Genomic DNA, 18,939 nt, shown 5'->3' on the forward strand with positions numbered 1-18,939 from the left:
AAATGAACATACATGCCAACAGATATTTTGGCTCTTTATCCTATCTGACAAACAAAACCATGAAGTTCTGCATGGACATATGGCAATCTTATATCACTACAGACGAATGTAAAAAAGAAAAAACCCCACAATATTAAATCAGCAGGTTTCTGTTTACTCTGCTTTATTATATTTGATATATATCTTATTAAATATTAATGTACTGAAAAATCACATTGTTAAAGCAGTGGAGCATCTGCTGTGTGTCTAGAATCATTTCACAGGACCAGAAAGGCTCTGAAAGTTAGTGTCAGGTGATCCAGAAACAATCCTCTCTTCCAGATCAGCACTGTTACAGAAACAGGCGGTCGAGCTTGAACTTGTGTTCGACTTTGACCTCGGGTCGACTGTCCACTCCTGCAGAGGGAAGGCGTCCATCTGGGGCTTGTCTTCATTCTGTGAACTCCACTGTGGAGGGGTCTCTTCGAAGTCCCACTGCATGAATGAGAAATAAAACAGTGGATGGTAAGAGCCATTACTGAAATAACTTATTAATTTGCATTTATGTATTTCATTTATTGAATTTAGCAGATACACTTATTCAGAGCAACGTACAAAAGTGCATTCACTAGGTCACAGACTTAGGATACCAGCAACCTAAAAGAGGTAGGTCTTTACCCTTGAAGACTCCAGTGAATTTGAATTTGACTCAACTGTTTGGACATCCATGGAAGTTCCTTCCACCACCTTGGTGCCAGAACAGAAGAGAGTCTTGCTGTATACCTCCCTCTTACCCTGAGAGATGGTGGGACCCATGGAGCAGATGCTGATAGCTCTGAGGGTGCGAGGTGCAGTGCAAAGAGTGATAAGAGCATTGAGGTAAGAGGGGTGGTGTGAAGAACTTAGACAGGTTGAAGACAAGTCTTGCAGCTGCATTTTGGGTAATTTGCATTAATGGATGAATGGATGAATAAAGAGGATGAATTGCATTAATATGTAGACCTGACAGAGAGAGCAGCAGAAGTCCAGTATTGATATGACAAGAGACTAAACAAGTACCTGAGCAGTCTGTGTGGACAAAAACAGCCAAATTCTCCTAATGTTGTAGAGAAGAACCCGACATGAGCGTGTCACATTAGCAACACACACAAAGAAAAGGAGTTGATTGTCCGTGGTTACCCCAAGGCTGCAAGCCATGGCTGAAAAGGAGATCAAATTGTTATGTAGGGATATCGCAAGATCCTGACCTAGAGATGAATCACCTGGGATGATGAGCAGTTCAGTTTTGCTGGGATTGAATTTCAACTGATGAGCCCTCATCTTTGATGAGATGTCTGCCAGACATGCTGATATGAGGTAACACAGGTCCAGGACTCTAAACTTGCATAGAAATATTTTGTAGTGATCACAAACAGGCAAATGAACCCTTCCCTGCATTCTGTAGGTATCAAAGAGGCAGAAAACAAACAACTCCAGAGGTTCCAAGGTTGCTAAGAAGAAAATTCTAGAAGACAGTATGGATAGTAGGTAAGGGAACCCTGCAGAATTATACCACAAAAGCTTGGCACATCAGCAACTAAGCAACCACATGAACATATAAGCTACCTTTGTACAATTACTACAAATAAAACATGCGTGAACAGTCTTCAACCAAATCCCTGTCAAAGTTCAAAGTTTGTGGACACTTGCGCTTTTTGAACATACGTTCTTCTCTTCTGTGAAAGTTTTCCATTAGATGTTGGATTGTGTCTGTGTGTATTTGTGTTCATTCAGCTACAAGATCATTAGTGAGATCAGACACTGTTCAGCTCTGGGGTTCAGTCGGTGTTCCAGTTCATCACAAAGGTGTTCAGTGGTGTTGAGTCAGAGTCAGGGCTCTGTGCAGGACACTCGACGACTTCTACTCCAACATTAACACATCATGTCTTCATATAGCTCATATAGTGTTTTGTGCACATAAACCCTGTCATAATGGGAAGCACTGATGTACAGTTGTACTGATCAGTAGATCACGAGCCAATTTAGACAAAGGCCTCAGCCAAAGTAAGTAAATGTAAATGAAGATGCAAATGATGGTCACCTCTGTCACTCCCAAAGTCACTTATTAGAGAGACAAACCCCTACAGACCTCACAGCCATTTCCCACAGCTTCTAAATCCAGCCTGTTCGAGTGCTGAGCAGACGCAACGGAGAAGAATTCTGAGAGTAGTATGCTGGGTGATGGTTATTAAAAGGTGGGGTCTCTGTTGTTTGAAAGCCAATGTTGACATTTGAAATCACCAAAACAAACACACCCCTAACCCAAATGGGTCCCACCCCTGTATTGATAGCTCTACCCCACACATACATACGTAACCCAGGCAACTAATGGAAATAAATGTGTCTTTATCATAGCTGAAGGAAGAACAATACGATTGCAGATAAACAAACAAGCAAAAATGACACACAAGCATAATCATGCAAAGGACGGCATATATTAGTTCTGTGAAACAAAGCAAAACCAACGTTACTCACCTATCGAGAAGGAAAAAAATCAACCTCGGCATCTTAAATAAATTTGGCCGCATATACACAGATTGGAGTTTCCCGAGTCAATAACTCCTGAGCTAAACGCTGTTACTAGCAAAACGTGGTTGTAGCTGCCTCTCTACATTACTACGATAGAAAAGAGGTGTTATTTGTGTAGTAACAGCGTTTAGCTCAGGAGTTATTGACTCGGGAAACTCCAATCTGTGAATATGCGGCCAACTTCCCGCTCCTTCAGTTCTCTCCAGCGCTGGAAAGCTGATCCTATATTAACACGGGTCCTACTTCTTGCCTTATCGTAAGCCTTTCTTCGCTTTCTTTCTTTCTTTTTATCCTCCATGTCAATGTTAAAACCGCTTTCTGCTAATGTCACGTGCGCACTGAACACTCTCCGCCCATATTGACAAGACACACCCCTTTCTGCTCATTGGCTACACGTCTGTTTTGTTTGGCGGCCCGACGCAGTTTTCTGAAGCATTTCTCAAACAACGGAGACCCCACCTTTGAAGCATGGTTTAGAGCCAGGATTCATATATCCACAAAACAGGAGGCTTATATCACTCACAAATCAAGGGATTACTTTTGATGAACTTTGATGATAGTAACAACTCTCATTTTATGATGTGCTCTGATATCCATACAATGTGTAGGAAAGTAAAAGCTCTCACACAAAACTGGGCTAGGAGGTGAAGGTGAGCTCTATTTCTCTCACAAAAACCGAGTGATCAGACTGATGAAAAAGCAATGAACAATGGTATATAGGGGCAACACTACACCAAGTGCTGTGTCTCGTAGGAAAACAATCAGGTCAAACTCTGTTTATTGTTCTAGGATGAGACACTGGACTCCGCTGCGAAGGATTACAGCAGGCACTGGATTATAACCTGCTCCGCAGTCCGTGTGCGTCTCAGATGTTTCACATGGTTTGCTGGTTTCCTGTTTAGTGAATAAAACAAAGTTCGATTGTTTTCATTTTGAGCAATTCACTTTTGTTTTCAGTTAAATGACATCCTCAATAAGAAGGCATTCTTAAGAGCAACAGTCAGGGCCAAGAAACAACTCGACTGTGCCAGAAATCATGGCACACATGAAGGATTTCCTGTCGCACTAAAATTCTGTTACACGTCCAAATAAGCCATTGCTGAACTGCATCATCACACATGCAAGGCACAGGTTGTATTTACATACTGCAGAGTGGACGTAGGAAAATATAAGTGTAGTACACCATCGTTTTTAAGGGAACAGAACACTTCAGAAAAGTTCCTTCAACAATTTTGTAAATGTGTGAAGACGACAAATGATCCTTAGCGTAATGATGGAGTTAATACTGTTGTTCCATGGGATGTTTCCAGCCATTAATCAAATTGTTATTTGTTTTGATAGCTCCACGTTCTTCATGATGATTTTTGGGAATACTCTGTATTTAACTTCCAGTAACAGACGCATTTATATTGAGATAACGATCAGGTCTCATCTACCAGCAAATACAATCATCATAATCCTAATTATGACAATAATAATAATAATAATAATAATAATGTGAATAAAGAAAACTTGCAGTATTTTGCATAGTTTCTAAGTTTCTATGAGTTAGAATTCCATTTCTATTACAGCAATTTGTGAAATAATTACAATTTTTAAATTATTATTGAATAATTAATAAAGTACATGACATTCGAGTCTTCCTCATAGCTGACTGAAGAACAAGTAGAAATTACTAAGGATTATTAATAATGATTACAGCATGATTTCTATCAGGAACATAACCTTCATATCTGGGATTTTACTGTCTTTTTCTAAGCTCTTACATCTCCACGTTAATCTAAGTCTCAGAATAATGTTGTGTTTAACTTCATCTTTGTGAAGTTTTTCTTAGTAACTCATGGAGGTGTCAAGTGTTTTAAAATATACGTAGTGTTTTATAATGTTTCCCAGAATGGCAAAGGACAGAGCGAGAGAGAGAGTAAGAGGGAGAGACAGAGTGAGAGAGACAGAGCGAGAGAGAGAGAAAGCGAGAAAGAGAAAGAGGAAAAGAGAGAGAGAGAGAGACAGATAGAGAGAGACAGAGAGAGAGAGAGACAGAGGGAGGGAGGGAGAGACAGAGCAAGAGAGAGGGGAAGGGAAATGTGGAAAGATTTTTTTATGACAATTTATTATGTAAATTAACATTCTCAGGTAAAAGAAAGATGATTTGACTCGATCGTTTGTGTGAGTTTACAGAGCATGTCACATATATGATAAGAATTTGACCACTTGAAAAAGGAAATTCTCAGATAACAACACGCACCACACAGCATGAGGTTTGAGTTGAACAGAGAACAATGTCTGCCAAAAAAAACCCTTTCCATTGTGGCAAAATGGAGAACAGGTCATGATTATTTTACACTTGAAATAGTTCCCCCAGGTCTTAGTGACCCCGGGTAAATGGAATCATGGGTTTTCTTACGCAGGGGTTTACAATGAATCTTGACTGTTCATAATTTGACATTGTACACTACACCTACTACTGAACATTCCAGGATTAATGTTCTTCTTATTTGCATATTTGCTTATTTGCATATTTGCTGCATCAACCACCATTGGTTGCCCTGTCACCAAGAAAATCTTCATTTGTTTTCTGCCTCCAGAGAAACTTACACAAGAAAACACAAGAAAACAAAAAAGTAAAAGTAGGCAAAAAAAAGCATACGGTAAAAAGCACTACTATGAAAAGTCATGCTTCTAAATTAAAAGTGAAAAAAAGGTTCCTCTACCTGAGGGTTAGAGGGCTGTAAGGTTGCAGTGTGGAGGGAGAGGGAGAGGGAGAGGGGGAGAGGGAGAGACAGAGAGGAAAGTGAGAGGAAAGAATAAGAGAGAGAGAGAGAGAGAGAGAGAGAGAGAGAGAGAGAGAGAGAGAGAGAGAGAGAGAGGAGAGAGAGAGGGAGGGGGGAAGTGATAGGAGAAAATGAGAGAGAGAGACAGAGAGAGGGGGGGGGGAGTGAGAGAAGAAAATGAGAGAGAGAGAGAGGAGAGACAAGGAGAGAGACAGACAGACAGAGAGAGAGAGGAGAGAGAGAATGACAGAGAGAGGAGAGAGAGGGGGGGGGAAGAGTGAGAGGAGAAAATGAGAGAGGGGGGGGGGGAGTGAGAGGAGAAAATGAGAGAGACACTGCTTACAATCAGGGAAAAACTCCTCTATTGCCACGTTCTTCTGCCATTTAGTGTTTTTTAAAAAATCTTTAAATGTCCTCAGCGCTGTAGACAACATTTAACTGTTCCTCCTGGGAATCAACGTTTAACACAGAGTCTGACAGAGTCATCACTATCTGACTCCCTTTGCTCTGCCTTCGTCTCTTTTTTGCCTGTTTCTTTCCTTGTCCCTTAGCTTTCTTTTTCCTTTTTGTTGGTACTTTAAACGTGGGCTCATCCACCATCTCCACGTCTCCCCCGTCCCCCTGCACTGGTGTAGTAGCCGGTGTTTCCAGGCGGTTGCTCTGCACCTCTGTGCCTGCCTCTGCCAGCGCAGGCAGCTCCAACACCGCACCAGAGGCCACTGGGCTTCTCTCAGTTGAGCCCGGCCTTTCTCGGTCTGGTTCAGCCCGACACAGCTTGTCCCGGTCTGGTTCGGCCGAGCATGGCTTCACCGTGGCCGGTTCAGCTGAGAGGGGCTTCTCTGGTGATACTTCAGCTACAGTGGGCTTCTGAGCTGCAGGCTGTGCTTGGGGCTCACTCACCATTTCGTTTGGTGCAGTAGCAGCTCCGGGGCCCTCAGCAGCCTGCCGAACTGTAGCTGCAGGGGGAACGACCACAGCAGGCTCAGCTGCATCTTGCCCAGGTCGCTCAGAAACACCAGGGACACTCTGTCTCTCAGGACAGGCCCGAACAAGCTGCCCAGTTTTGCCACATTTAAAGCATTTAATATCGGCATCAGAAGAAGCATAGATGTTGTAATCAAACCCCTCAATCCTGAATTTAAAAACAGCATTTAACTCTTCAACACCTTCCTTAAGAATCATAAAAGAGACTCTTCTAAAAGATAGCAGGTGTTTAGCCAGTGAAGACTTACAGTACATCCAAGGGGGAGTCTCTTAATGGGGGAGACCATTCGCCCGTACCGAGTCAACTCTTTACCAATCATTTCAATCATTTCATCAGTTATAAAAACAGGGACATTAGACAGAACCACTTTTTTGGCAGGAGAACTGAGGGCAGAAACTAATTTAAGCTCATTATTAATCACGATGCCTTTCTGAGTCAGCTATCAACATCATTCAGAAAGACAACGCACACACCACCCTCACACTGTGCCGGCGAGTCAAACTTTCACACAGAAAGACAGAGAAAAAATGAGAGAGAGAGAGAGAGAGAGAGAGCGAGAGAGAGGGAGGGAGAGAAAGGAGAATGAGACGGAGACAGAGAGAGGGGAAGTGAGAGGAAAAAAATGAGAGAGAGAGAGACAGAGAGAGAGACAGACAGAGAGAGAGAGAGAAAGACAGACAGACAGAGAGAGAGAGAGAGAGAGACGGAGACAGAGACAGACAGAAAGGAAAGTGAGAGGAAAGAATGAGAGATAGGAGAGAGAGAGATTTGTATATTTCAAAAAAAAAAAAAAAAAAATTATTCACTTTAGTCCCAGTTTATTTATTGTACCCATATAAACCATCACCCTTCTTGTGTGCCATGTTTTCTGTTACTCTCCACATGGGACACTATAGCTCTGTTGTAACTTTAAGGCACAAAGCACTTCCTAAGTCCATTTCCATCACTAGTGTTCGTTGTCCGCTGCTCCGTGGTAGGATTTGCTGTAAACCTCCAGTAAGATCCAGTATGCAGTGGGAATATTTCATTATTGTGGTACATTAATGCACCTGAACTCGGCCGCATGGTAGATTAGAGACGTTATAGCGTGTCATGAACAGCCATTGTGTGTCATAATGTGGTCACACACCTAAAGCACCAAATCAGAGGCATTTTTTATGGGCAACATTAGAAAACATAACGAGCTACAAAATAATTAATAAAACATGTGATCAAGCAGCTTAATTAAAAGCAGCAGATTATTACTCCGTAACTCTCGTTAGGAAAGTTGTGTAGCTATGAAATGAAGCACGGCAAAGTCTTGAACTTCTCCTTGGCTTCTAGAAGTTGTAGTTTTGTTCACCAGCAAAACACTTTACCGCCACCTACAGGCTCACAGCAGTGCGTTCATCCAGGGATGACGTAATAAGACAGGAAAAGCTGCATTAGCTTTGGATATTCATCTAGATCATCTCTCAAAATACATTTAACATGTAAAGAAAAGCAAACTACGAGTAGCTCGATCAGTCAGCTAAATTCACATGGTACAATTTCCACATTATTCCCTTCCAAAACTGCCTCTTCCTACCCTCCGCCGGTCCAACAGGTATCAAAGAACTTTACTGTAGACACTAAACACACATCTATCTTCAGAAAGCTAACATTTACTCTTCTGTATGATGATAATATTGTTTGTTAAAACCTCTAGGCAGCTATAGTTTTCCATACGAGATCACACACACGACTCTAAAGCATGTTTAGCTTGCATATAAACCTCCTGCCCTAAAGGAATACTTCCAGGATTACCTGCATGGATCAGAGTCATTTATTAAGACGGGGCTCGCTAACCTCTAGCTCAGAGCTGAGGCAGGACGAATCTGTAGTACTGCCTGAAGAGTAACGCTCGTCCACCCTGACCACCTTGACAGATCCCTTCATAGGCTGGTTCTCTGCTGAGTCGGACCGAGTGATCGTAACCTTCTTCAAACACACCTAGGAAAAGAGGAAGTTTATAGTCAGATCGTTCAAGTGTATATCAGCGTACGCTGCCAGAGAGCGACGACAAAATACACACCTTTCGAATAGGTTGAACATTTCTACAAAGCTTTATCTCAGGCATTTTTGATGAGCTGTTCTTCCAGAATGAAATATGCTTTCTGGAATCTTTCTCTTTGTGAGACAGAGCAGATGAAACCCTGTGGAATCCGCCCAAAAGGGACTCTTTGTCTGAATCCTCCGTCCCAACGAAACACCGCCTGTAGCGAATCCTATAGCAGGAGAGAAGCAAAATCTGAACGCTCACATAGTTAAAGAATTTCAATTTGTTCAGAAGTCAAAAAGTGCTAAATTGTAAACGTTCTACAGATGATAAAGTTGTGTAGCTAAAGGATAAAGTTGTGGTGCTGTAGCTAAAGGATAAAGTTGTGGTGCTGTAGCTAAAGGATAAAGTTGTGGTGCTGTAGCTAAAGGATAAAGTTGTGGTGCTGTAGCTAAAGGATAAAGTTGTGGTGCTGTAGCTAAAGGATAAAGTTGTGGTGCTGTAGCTAAAGGATAAAGTTGTGGTGCTGTAGCTAAAGGATACAGAGAAATCAAGGATCGCCCAGCTCGCTCCTGAGAGGATCCATGGCAGCGCTTCAAGGACATGCTCCAGCCGCGGCTCATGGAGTACTATAGCAGAGGCGTAGAGAGCTCCAGCCGCAGCACTGAAAGCTCTCGAGGAAACATGCGTTGAATTACTCATCTCTCCTCTGTTCTGCAGGATATTTAAACAAAAGTTGGATTCTGTTAAAAACGTTTCTCATCGAACAAACCCAAATCAAATGAAGGTGCTCGTTGATGTTACACACAGCTTTCAGAAAGAAGGGGATCCTGGAGGTCCAGCTAATAGCAAAGGACAGAAGGCCGAGCACATAACCAAGCAGTTCAGTCTGATCCTATTCTCAGAAACCAACACAAAGCAGAACCATTCAAATGTTTATTTGCGCACACTGTTCCAAGCCATGCTTTATTGTAAACCATGTAGGTGTTGTGTAGATAAGAGAGGATAAGATCACTCACAAGTACGAGGACGTTCAGCAGCTTCCTGCGTGTCGGAGAGCCAAATACGACGGCACGCACGTGACATACACGTATATCAGCGTACACATATCCTCCAATTCCAAACAGCAGACAGACCACAAAAACGTTCTGCCTCCTTCTTCTGCGTAACATTCTCATCCTCCTTCCTTAAACAAAACAACACAAATGCATAGCTAACGGATATAAAAAGGCCATAAGTTTGCAAACACCTGACCGTCACACACCGATACGTACGTGGACCTTCTGACAAACTGTTGCACAAACACTCTGTCGTCTAGAAAGTCTTTCCATGCTGTAGCATTATGGTTTTATTTCACTGAACAAAAAGAAGAGCTGGGTGGAGTAGAAGAACTCTAATGTCTTGCACAGAGCCCTGACCTCAACTCTTCTTAACATCAGGATGAACTGGAACACTGACATCACACCAGGACTTCCTTCTTCCTGGAACATCAATGCAAATTGTGTCCGAGAATGAACACAAATCTTCACAACCATGCTCTAAAAGCTAGTGGAAATCCTTCTCAGAAGAATGTGACGTATTATGAGAGTGTCGATCTGGTGCTGGAACGTTCAGGTGTCTACATACTTTCAGCCGTATAGCGTGCTGTTTTCATTCATCACTCATCACTAAAGGAACGTGGTACAAACACAACAAATCCGTCTTACCGGTTGAGGAATAGTACCACCAACAAAGAGGCAAAGCAGCTGAGATGCAATGCACCATATCCAAGCTGGTCATGATCATAGCCATAATACACTAGAAGAGAAATTGATGTTAGACGAGAGAACTTCTAGAGAAGGTTTGTTAAGTTCTAAATGCTCGGTTCGTTTGGTTTCACCTGAATAGACGTCTGATTAGAGAGAAAAGCTCCAGTAAGGTGACACAGGTCACCAATCAGAGAGTACAACACCCAGACTGCAGCATCTCTGAACTGAGACCTGCTGCATGCGAGTCTGTAAAGGAGGCAGATGGAACAATAACAAGCTAAGAAAGGCTGAATGTTTAAGTATTATGGCAGAAGACATCAGTGATTTACATCAAGTAGGAGATGACCAGAAATGACGCAGACGTGAAGCCCACAGCTGTTGAAATGTTTTTCATCTCAGAGTAAAAGTGACTCGTGACGTCTTTACACCACTGAGAAAAAGCGCTTTGAATCATTCTGCTTTCCTAAAACACCACTGTGGGGTCAAGGCTTAGCCAAAACAAACAAAAACAAACAAACGACAAGCACAAATTAAACAACTGACAGCACACACACACACACACACACACACATACACTCAAACACACACTCAAATACACAAACATACACACACACACACTCACACCTAATTCACCGCTGCGCGTGCAGGACACACACACCTAGTTCACTGCAGGACTCACTCACTCAATCACACACTCAAACACACACCTAATTCACCGCTGCGCGTGCAGGACACACACACACCTAGTTCACTGCTACGCGTGCAGGACACACACACTCACTCACACTCTCTCTCTCACACACCAACTAGTTCACTGCTGCGCGTGCAGGACACATACACACACTCCTAGTTCACTGCTGCGCGTGCAGGACACACACGCGCACGCGTGTCACCTGTCTCAGGTGTAATGACGTGAAGTTGCTCTCAGGTGAGCCTAAAGTTTATCACATGAGGTTTGATTAAATCCCAGTACACTATTGAGCTTAAGGATCCACTATGTTTAAAAGTCCACACACACGGTGGCGCCGGTTCCCTGTCTGTAATCCAGCTTCTACACAAAGACATGCAGCACTTCACACACACGAGGGACATGCGGTCTTTACTGCAGTGGCCTTGTCTTAGTCACCACAAGTAAAACACTTGGACATGTAATAGTGTAGAACTCAAAATTATATGGACAGCTGATCAGAAGCACATAATAATTGTCTAATGTCCGTTTGCTATCATTACAGTTTCCCTTCACTGGAACTGAGAGACACAAACCCTGTTGCATTATGACAATGTCCCTGTGCACAAAACACAGAGCTCCATGAAGACATGGTGTGTTAATGTTGGAGTAGAACTTGAGTGTCCTGCACAGAGCCCTGACTCTGACTCAACACCACTGAACACCTTTGTGATGAACTGGAACACCGACTGAACCCCAGAGCTGAACAGTGTCTGATCTCACTAATGATCTTGTAGTTGAATGAACACAAATCCACACAGACACAATCCAACATCTAGTGGAAAACCTTCTCAGAAGAGAAGATTGGACTCAACCCTGAACCCCTTTGGGTTAAACTGGAACACAGACTGAACTCTAAACATCTTGCTAAAACAGATGGAGAGATAATCCAGGATCATGGTTTGGAACCTGTGCTTTACAGTGTACATGGTACAGAGCCATGATGGATTCAGTCAGTGTGAGAAACCTAGAGTAAAATATGACTACAATCTTTTTATTTTATTTATGTATATATTGACAAAACCCTTGATACCCACTTTAAAAAAAAAAGAATGTGGAAAAGGTCCTGTCAAGTATGACACTTTTAAATACACAGTGGAATGTACAACACACACACACACTTTCATTAACCACTTTATCCAGGTCAAGGTTGCACTGAGTGCGAGGTGAGAACGTCATCAGTCTCAGGGCACCATGGAGGACACTCCCCCCCAAATTCCCCCCGGGTATGTGCGGCTGAGACAGAACCTGTTACATGAGTAACTGTACGGTATATTTAGGATATATATTGTATGTAAACTATCAGAACATCGTTAATACAAAATCATATTGGATCAGGCATAAATATATGTTCATGGTGGAACTGCGAATCTATTTTCAGAAAAAAAGGTTTTTATTAGAAGTCCAAATATTCCCATTTAGACCCTCAGCCTCAGACAGAAACTGTTTGTCTTTGTTCCTTTTCCACGTCGCGGCGGTGTTCAAGCGTCCAGGTGCTTGTTGAGTCTTCTTACTTTCTCCTTCTTGTTCCGGTTGCCGTGTTTTTTCCATGGTTTCCCAGCTTGTTGTTCTGCACCTGCTTTTCCCTGCGCTTGTGGACCGCTGCCTGGTTTGTACCCCATCACCATCTGCACTCCCTTCGTCAGCGCCCGGACGTTTTCCTGCGAGACGTGAAATGTTGAACAAAGCGGCAAAACTTTTAGGGGAAACTAGTTATGTAAATGAAAGAGAATTCCACAAGAAATGATTTCTTACTTGGTGAAAAAAAGTTTTATCCACAGTGTTTTCGATCTGTTTGACTTTGCTAGGTTTACTGACACACGTGGAAGGACCGACGTTAATGGTTTGATTTACAAACTTTAAGTGCTGAGGCTGGAAGTCTTTAGCAACGATGTGAGGAGGTGGGTGACAATAGAGCAGCTTTCCCTGCAAAGATTCACGCTATTACTACACTATTATTTTCTTCAAGCGCTGAAATTGTGAATATGACTGCGAACAAATCTATACTTACGTTAACGTAGTCTTTCAGAACGTAGCGGGCTGATCTGGACTGGTCTGGCTGACCGTGTGCTGTCATGAAGCCTCTCATATCTGAACAGACACATTTACAAACAGTCACATTTACACTCTGATCATCACACTATGGTGTGCTCTTTTGGGAACGGTTAGTGGCCTACATCCGTAAGCTGAAAGCAGTTCCTCGGCGGTGGGAGTTCGATCCGGGTCCTCGTCCTCTCTCGGTCGGACGATGTTGATGCCGTAGGTTCCCTCCATCACGGCGCGTGGAATGGTCTGACAAACGTACTTGAGTTAAGGGGTTCGCTTACACAAGAGAGAAACACTCTGTACTTTAAACAGCCCTGGTGTGTAACGCAATCAACTGATTGTCAGCTAGAAATACGTGAGAGGATATGAGAGAGACGGCTGGGACGTGGTCTCGCATCTGGTCGATAGGGAGAATCCCACTACAGATCATTTCAGCTTTGGTGGACACAAAGGAAGGCATGACCAGGCCAGGACAGTCACACAGGCACAGACCTGGTTCAACAAACAACGTCTACAACACACACAAACACAAACATGTAACACCCTTTTAGAGAGAGAGAGAGAGAGAGAGAGAGAGAGAGAGAGAGAGAGAGAGAGACACACAGAGAGAGATTTACAGTGCAGAGAGAGAGAGAGAGACAAAGTCAGAGAGACAGAAAGAGAGAGAGAGAGAGATAGAGAGAGACAGTCTGAGGAACACGAGTAAACAATAACATGACTTTCTCATCCATTCTGTAAGGACCATCTCAGTTTAAACATCTAATGAAAATGATTAACTGGAAAGTGAAATCCAGACACACGAATCCAGAACTCTAAACAAGTATAAAATGTCCTTTGTGTTGTTACGGGAAGAGAAGTCTCAAACTAACGTTCTGTTATTCTCCTCAGGAGAGACGGTTAATAAGTAAATCAGTGTTTTGTAATAAAAAATACTACTTATTAGTATTAACAGTAGTATAGTAATGTTACTTAAAAATACTTAAGATTTTTGTACTCAAAAAAAAAAAATACTATCACTTCAATGGAATTTTTATACTAATTTTTTTTAATGAATGAATTTATATTATTGATAAATAACGACGACTATGACTAAAAAATAAAGCCGTAACGAACTAGTAGAGCTGTTGGTTAGCAATCCATCTGGAAGGATGAGCACACGGAGCAGAACCCTGGAGCATAAACAGATGTAGCAGATTCAATTCGGTTTCGTTTACTTGTTTGTTTTGCACTTTCAAGAATTCACGTCGTCTCAAATCAGCAATACAGAAGTATAGAAACAGAATAAACATTTAAATGAAGTAACTATTTATCTCTAAAGATTAAGTCTGAGGGGGGGCACGGTGGCTTAGTGGTTAGCAAATTCGCCTCACACCTCCAGGGTTGGGGGTTCGATTCCCGCCTCCGCCTTGTGTGTGTGGAGTTTGCATGTTCTCCCTGTGCCTCGGGGGTTTCCTCCGGGTACTCCGGTTTCCTCCCCCGGTCCAAAGACATGCATGGTAGGTTGATTGGCATCTCTGGAAAATTGTCCGTAGTGTGTGATTGCGTGAGTGAATGAGTGTGTGTGTGTGTGTGCCCTGCGATGGGATGGCACTCCGTCCAGGGTGTATCCTGCCTTGATGCCCCATGACGCCTGAGATAGGCACAGGCTCCCCGTGACCCGAGGTAGTTCGGATAAGCGGTAGAAGATGAGTGAGAGAGTGAGTGAGTGATTAAGTCTGAGGTGACGGTGGTGAGGACCTGCTCACTGAGATGGTATGAGGAAGAAACCTTGAGAGGAACCAGACTCAGATGGGAACCCGTCCTCATTTGGGTGACGCTGGACACTAAATAATAATGAGTTCATTACAGAGACAAAGGGGAATCAAGCCACGCCCACTGAGTCTCATAGGTCAGGATTATAAAGAACAGCATGTGTTGAAGTCTGATCTGTTCAGTGTTGAGTAAAAGTGTACCTGAAAGTGCTTGGTGTGTCCAGGTGTAGCAGACACGGAGACTTTCTTATTCCTAAAGATGGTGTTGATGGTGGAGCTTTTTCCAACGTTAGGATAACCCACCTTAAACAGAGAGATCATGTCAAGCTAAAGAAAATAAGACTGTGTGTGTGTGTGTGTCCTACATATTCAAGCTCACCAGTCCTACTGTTAGTTGGCCTTCCTTACACTTGGCTCCAGAATGTGCAGATTTAAACATTTCGAGCAGCTCGTCTTTGCGCAGCAGACGACTGGAGTTATAAAATGAGCCGCAGACTGAAGGCTTCTCTTTCTCCTCTTCATCTCCTGATGGCTCCGAGCAGGTCTGCCAGTCTGTCTCTGAGGTACAGTCCTCAAAACTTGCTGTTGTGTCCTCTTCTTCTTCTTCTTCATCTTCACTGCTCTTCTGCGAGACCTCGGGTCCGCTGGGGTGAACCGACATCTTCTCCATGTTCAGTTCGGCATCACTGAGCTGTTCGAGGGCTTCTCTCTTTAAAATTAGGCAGGAAATAAATCACAGGGTAAAATGTGTGTACTAGTGCAGTATATGTTCAATTCACCTACTTTCATCAAACGTACTGAATATTATGAAGCCGGAGGGCCGAAGGGTAAAATCCAATAAAAATCATCTATTGTATTCATCCTCCTCATTGTATACACTCCTCCCCACCCCTTGTACACACTCCTCCCGACCCCTCCTGAAGACTCCTCCCCACCCCTTGTGTAGATTTGTTTTGTGGATCTATACAGTTGAATTATATCCAAACACCAAACCCAACAGCGTGAGAACGCTCATTTTACCCTGGCTGTATACGGGTCATGAATTTCTCACCTTTTCTTCAGCTTCCAGCCGCTGTGCCTCGGCCAGCGCGGACCAGAACACCGCTCTGATGCCTTCCTTCTGAAAATACTCTGCCCAGGCGCGACGCTGCTCTCGGGTCAGCAGATCCGCTTTGTTCAACAGCAGCATGTTCACCTTGTGACTGGACACCTCCAGGACATATTTCTCCTGATTAAAAACAAGAACGTGTTGCCGTAAACGAAGACAGAACACCCAGGATCGACCGGGTTAAAACGAATAGCTGCATACGTACCAGATCTGGGCAGCGGAACAGCGAAGGGTTTCTAGCATCGACTATTTGAACCACGACATCACTAGAGAGAAAATAACACCAAATGATTATAAAGTGTATTCAAAGCATTGCTGTTTGTACAGATGCACGTAAAACATGGCAGAGATTTGCAGGGCTTTTAACTAAAGTACCTTCTCTCGATAACTCTCCAAAGTTGCCTCCAAAAATCCAGGTTCCTCTCAAAAGGCGTAAGAATCAGCTTCTGCTCCTCCTCCAGCCTGATACAGCAAAAAAGGGTGAAAGTAATTAAAGTAAAGATGAGGAACCGTTTGGAAGGACGCGTTAAATTTGCTCCCTCACCTTGCCAGCTCTCGCCTCCATGTCAGGAAAGTGTCTCTCTCAGCTTGCTGGAGGATCTCGGGGCTCGTGTTCACATCCCAGTGCGGTCTGAAAGGAAAGAAAGAAAAAGAAGGAGTGAGAATTCACAGCCGTTACCCTGACATATGTATATACAATAATAAATGGTTAGATTAATTCAGTAACCTGACCTTCGTGGGATGCGAAGGAGCTGTCTGTTATCTTCATGAAGTTTCTTTAGTCTATTGGATTCTTCAGCGGTCAGTAAACCGCTCCTGGCTTCAGCTGGAACCCATCTGATGTTCAGCTTCTCTGAAACGTTACAGCACGCACTGGTGAGACGGCGTACTTAACCATAACGTCTAGACAACAGGACTAGAGACAGCGCAGACAAAGATCTTACCTGCAGTGAACTCTGTTCCGGCGAGTTCGGCTGTGGCCAGAAAGTCGTCCAAAGAACTCTGTTCTGTTAAAGACTGTAAATTCAGACGACCCCAATCGTATCCGTCATTCAGTTCACTGGTGTGGAGCTGGTAGGGAAAAACATCAGCTGTTACTCATCTGTTATATAACAACAAACAGAGACAGAGAGAGAGAGAGAGAGAGAGAGAGAGAGAGAGAGAGAGAGAGAGAGACAGAGTACAGACACTATATGTTTATATAATATTTAGTGTTGTCCTGTTGACAATCACAGCTGTTGTGTTGTAGTTATCTGTGTAAGAACAGAATATTATTAGAAATGTAAAATAGGTAAATTAACTGTTATATCTCAGTAAGAGATCACTGTCCAATCAGATTACTAGACTGTTGTATAAACGGATAAAGAACATCACGAATCTGATTGGTCACAAAGTAACTACTAATACTACTATAACCATTATAACTACTATAACCACTAATACTACTATAACCATAACTACCATAACTTGTATACAGAGTGACGAGGCTAACGTCTTGTAGCTAGTTAGCTGGTTAGCAATAGCACAGGAGCTGAATGACTAAAGTAAGCCCTGTTGCTATGACATTATACCCATGTGTCGCGCCTTCTGTGTCCTTGGGCTGCATTCAGTCTGTCCTTCATTAAAGTTCTCCCTAAACCTGTCCCTTCTGCATGAGCCTTCTTCTTCCCCATGATGATCAACACGCGTGTGGAGCTCAACATACGCTACAACACTGCCTACGTGTCCCGAATAGATCCTGATTATAAATCAAGTGCACTATGTAGGTTGCAAACTACAGTAGTATAGGGCGCCTATATAGGGAACGACACGTCATTCAGGACACAAAGGAAGTTATGTGGAACGTTCCATGTTGACATTCAGGGGTGTGTCGTCGTGATAACGGAATCTGAACTACGAAAGAAAACAAACTGAGCTGCTGCTTTGTCCATGACGTGTGTGCGCTTCTTTAAAATAGCGTTTGTTTACTTTAGAATGTCACTAAATGAGTATTGAAAACAGAAAACAAACTAAAAACACGTATTTGGTTGCGTCTAACGTGCCAGCGTTAAAAGAGTCGTCTGAAACCGTACTCTATTAAAATAGTTCCGGGTTCACAGGGTTACGGCTGTGGAGCAAAACAAAAACAACGTGGATATAAAACAATAAAATAATAAAGTTTTGTCATTTATACACCACTCCAACCCCTTTATATTCTGTCCTGTCTGCTTCCCTCGTGTTGACTGATGTGTGGTTTAATATTTAATAATAAATTCCACTTCATAATAAGTAAATTCCATAATAATAATCCATTTAAATAAATTTAAATAATAAATTCCACTTCATATGGACAATATCACATAATACAGTCACTTTGGATGGATATGTAGTTAAATAGACTTATTAACATCTATGTATTAATAAAAAAAACTAATAAAAATGATGCTATTACTTTTCCATCAGCTGTTTTGTGAGTTTGTTAAGATTTTTATTGAATCAGACAAAATTGCAGTTAATAAGATAACTTTCTGCTGTAATTGATGCTGTTTCTAATAAACTTCATATACTAGATATAAACAAAAGCTTGTGGACACTTGATCACACCATTGTATGATTGATGAACATCCAACAACACATTTATTTCATCTTTAATAATCCAATCTCATTTAAATCTCCATTCTTCTGTGAAGGTTTTCCACTAGATGTTGGATTTGTGTTCGTTCGGCTACAAGATCATTAGTGAGATCAGACACTGTTCATCTCTGGGGTTCAGTCGGTGTTCCAGTTCATCACAAAGGTGTTCAGTGTTGTTGAGTCAGAGTCAGGGCTCTGTGCAGGACACTCGACTTCTTCTACTCCAACATTAACACACCATGTCTTCATGGTGCTCTGCTTTGTGCACAGGGACATTGTCATGATTGGACAGGGTTTGTGTCTCTTAGATCCATTGAAGAAAGATATACATGCATAGATAGATAAAATAGAAAAAAGACGTACACTAAATGGGCACTACATAAGGTTTGTGGACATCTGATCATCACCTGGATCATGTCCAGTGTTTGCTGTCAAAACAAGTTCCAATTTTCTGGGAAGGATTTGTGTTCATTCATCTACAAGATCGTTAGTGAGATCAGACACTGATGTTGTAAGTGTGAGGAGGTCTGGGGTTCAGTCTGTGTTCAGTGGTGTTGAGTCAGAGTCAGGGCTCTGTGCAGGACACTCAACTTCTACTCCAACATTAACACACCATGTCTTCATGG

The 18,939-nt window shown here is 42.6% G+C and overlaps 2 protein-coding genes across 4 annotated transcripts; both read right to left on the bottom strand.

Annotated features, from left to right (window-relative positions):
* Positions 1-210: 210 nt before the first annotated feature.
* tmem44 (transmembrane protein 44) lies at positions 211-10,967 on the bottom strand. Of its 3 annotated transcripts, none has more exons than XM_060863998.1 (10): positions 10,907-10,967; positions 10,398-10,556; positions 10,200-10,314; positions 10,027-10,117; positions 9,340-9,506; positions 9,129-9,215; positions 8,864-9,034; positions 8,357-8,572; positions 8,131-8,274; positions 211-474 (listed from the first exon to the last, which is right to left on the bottom strand). In XM_060863998.1, the coding sequence occupies exons 2-10, from the start codon at positions 10,520-10,522 to the stop codon at positions 253-255; spliced, it is 1,338 nt and encodes a 445-aa protein (XP_060719981.1). In that variant the 5' UTR covers positions 10,523-10,556; positions 10,907-10,967; the 3' UTR covers positions 211-252. The 3 variants fall into 3 exon arrangements, with proteins under 3 accessions (XP_060719981.1, XP_060719989.1, XP_060719997.1); XM_060864006.1 differs by having other exon boundaries at positions 10,812-10,951; XM_060864014.1 differs by lacking the exon at positions 10,398-10,556 and having other exon boundaries at positions 10,812-10,951.
* An 801-nt stretch (positions 10,968-11,768) lies between these two features.
* Positions 11,769-17,432, bottom strand: lsg1 (large 60S subunit nuclear export GTPase 1). Its single transcript, XM_060876316.1, has 14 exons — positions 17,272-17,432; positions 16,645-16,771; positions 16,433-16,553; positions 16,245-16,331; positions 16,076-16,162; positions 15,906-15,966; positions 15,644-15,820; positions 14,972-15,301; positions 14,794-14,895; positions 13,209-13,352; positions 12,973-13,096; positions 12,807-12,886; positions 12,551-12,721; positions 11,769-12,456 (listed from the first exon to the last, which is right to left on the bottom strand). The coding sequence occupies exons 1-14, from the start codon at positions 17,401-17,403 to the stop codon at positions 12,277-12,279; spliced, it is 1,923 nt and encodes a 640-aa protein (XP_060732299.1). The 5' UTR covers positions 17,404-17,432; the 3' UTR covers positions 11,769-12,276.
* Between the last annotated feature and the right edge of the window lie 1,507 nt (positions 17,433-18,939).

Source organism: Tachysurus vachellii, chromosome 1 (assembly GCF_030014155.1).
Source record: "Tachysurus vachellii isolate PV-2020 chromosome 1, HZAU_Pvac_v1, whole genome shotgun sequence".
Taxonomy (NCBI): domain Eukaryota; kingdom Metazoa; phylum Chordata; class Actinopteri; order Siluriformes; family Bagridae; genus Tachysurus; species Tachysurus vachellii.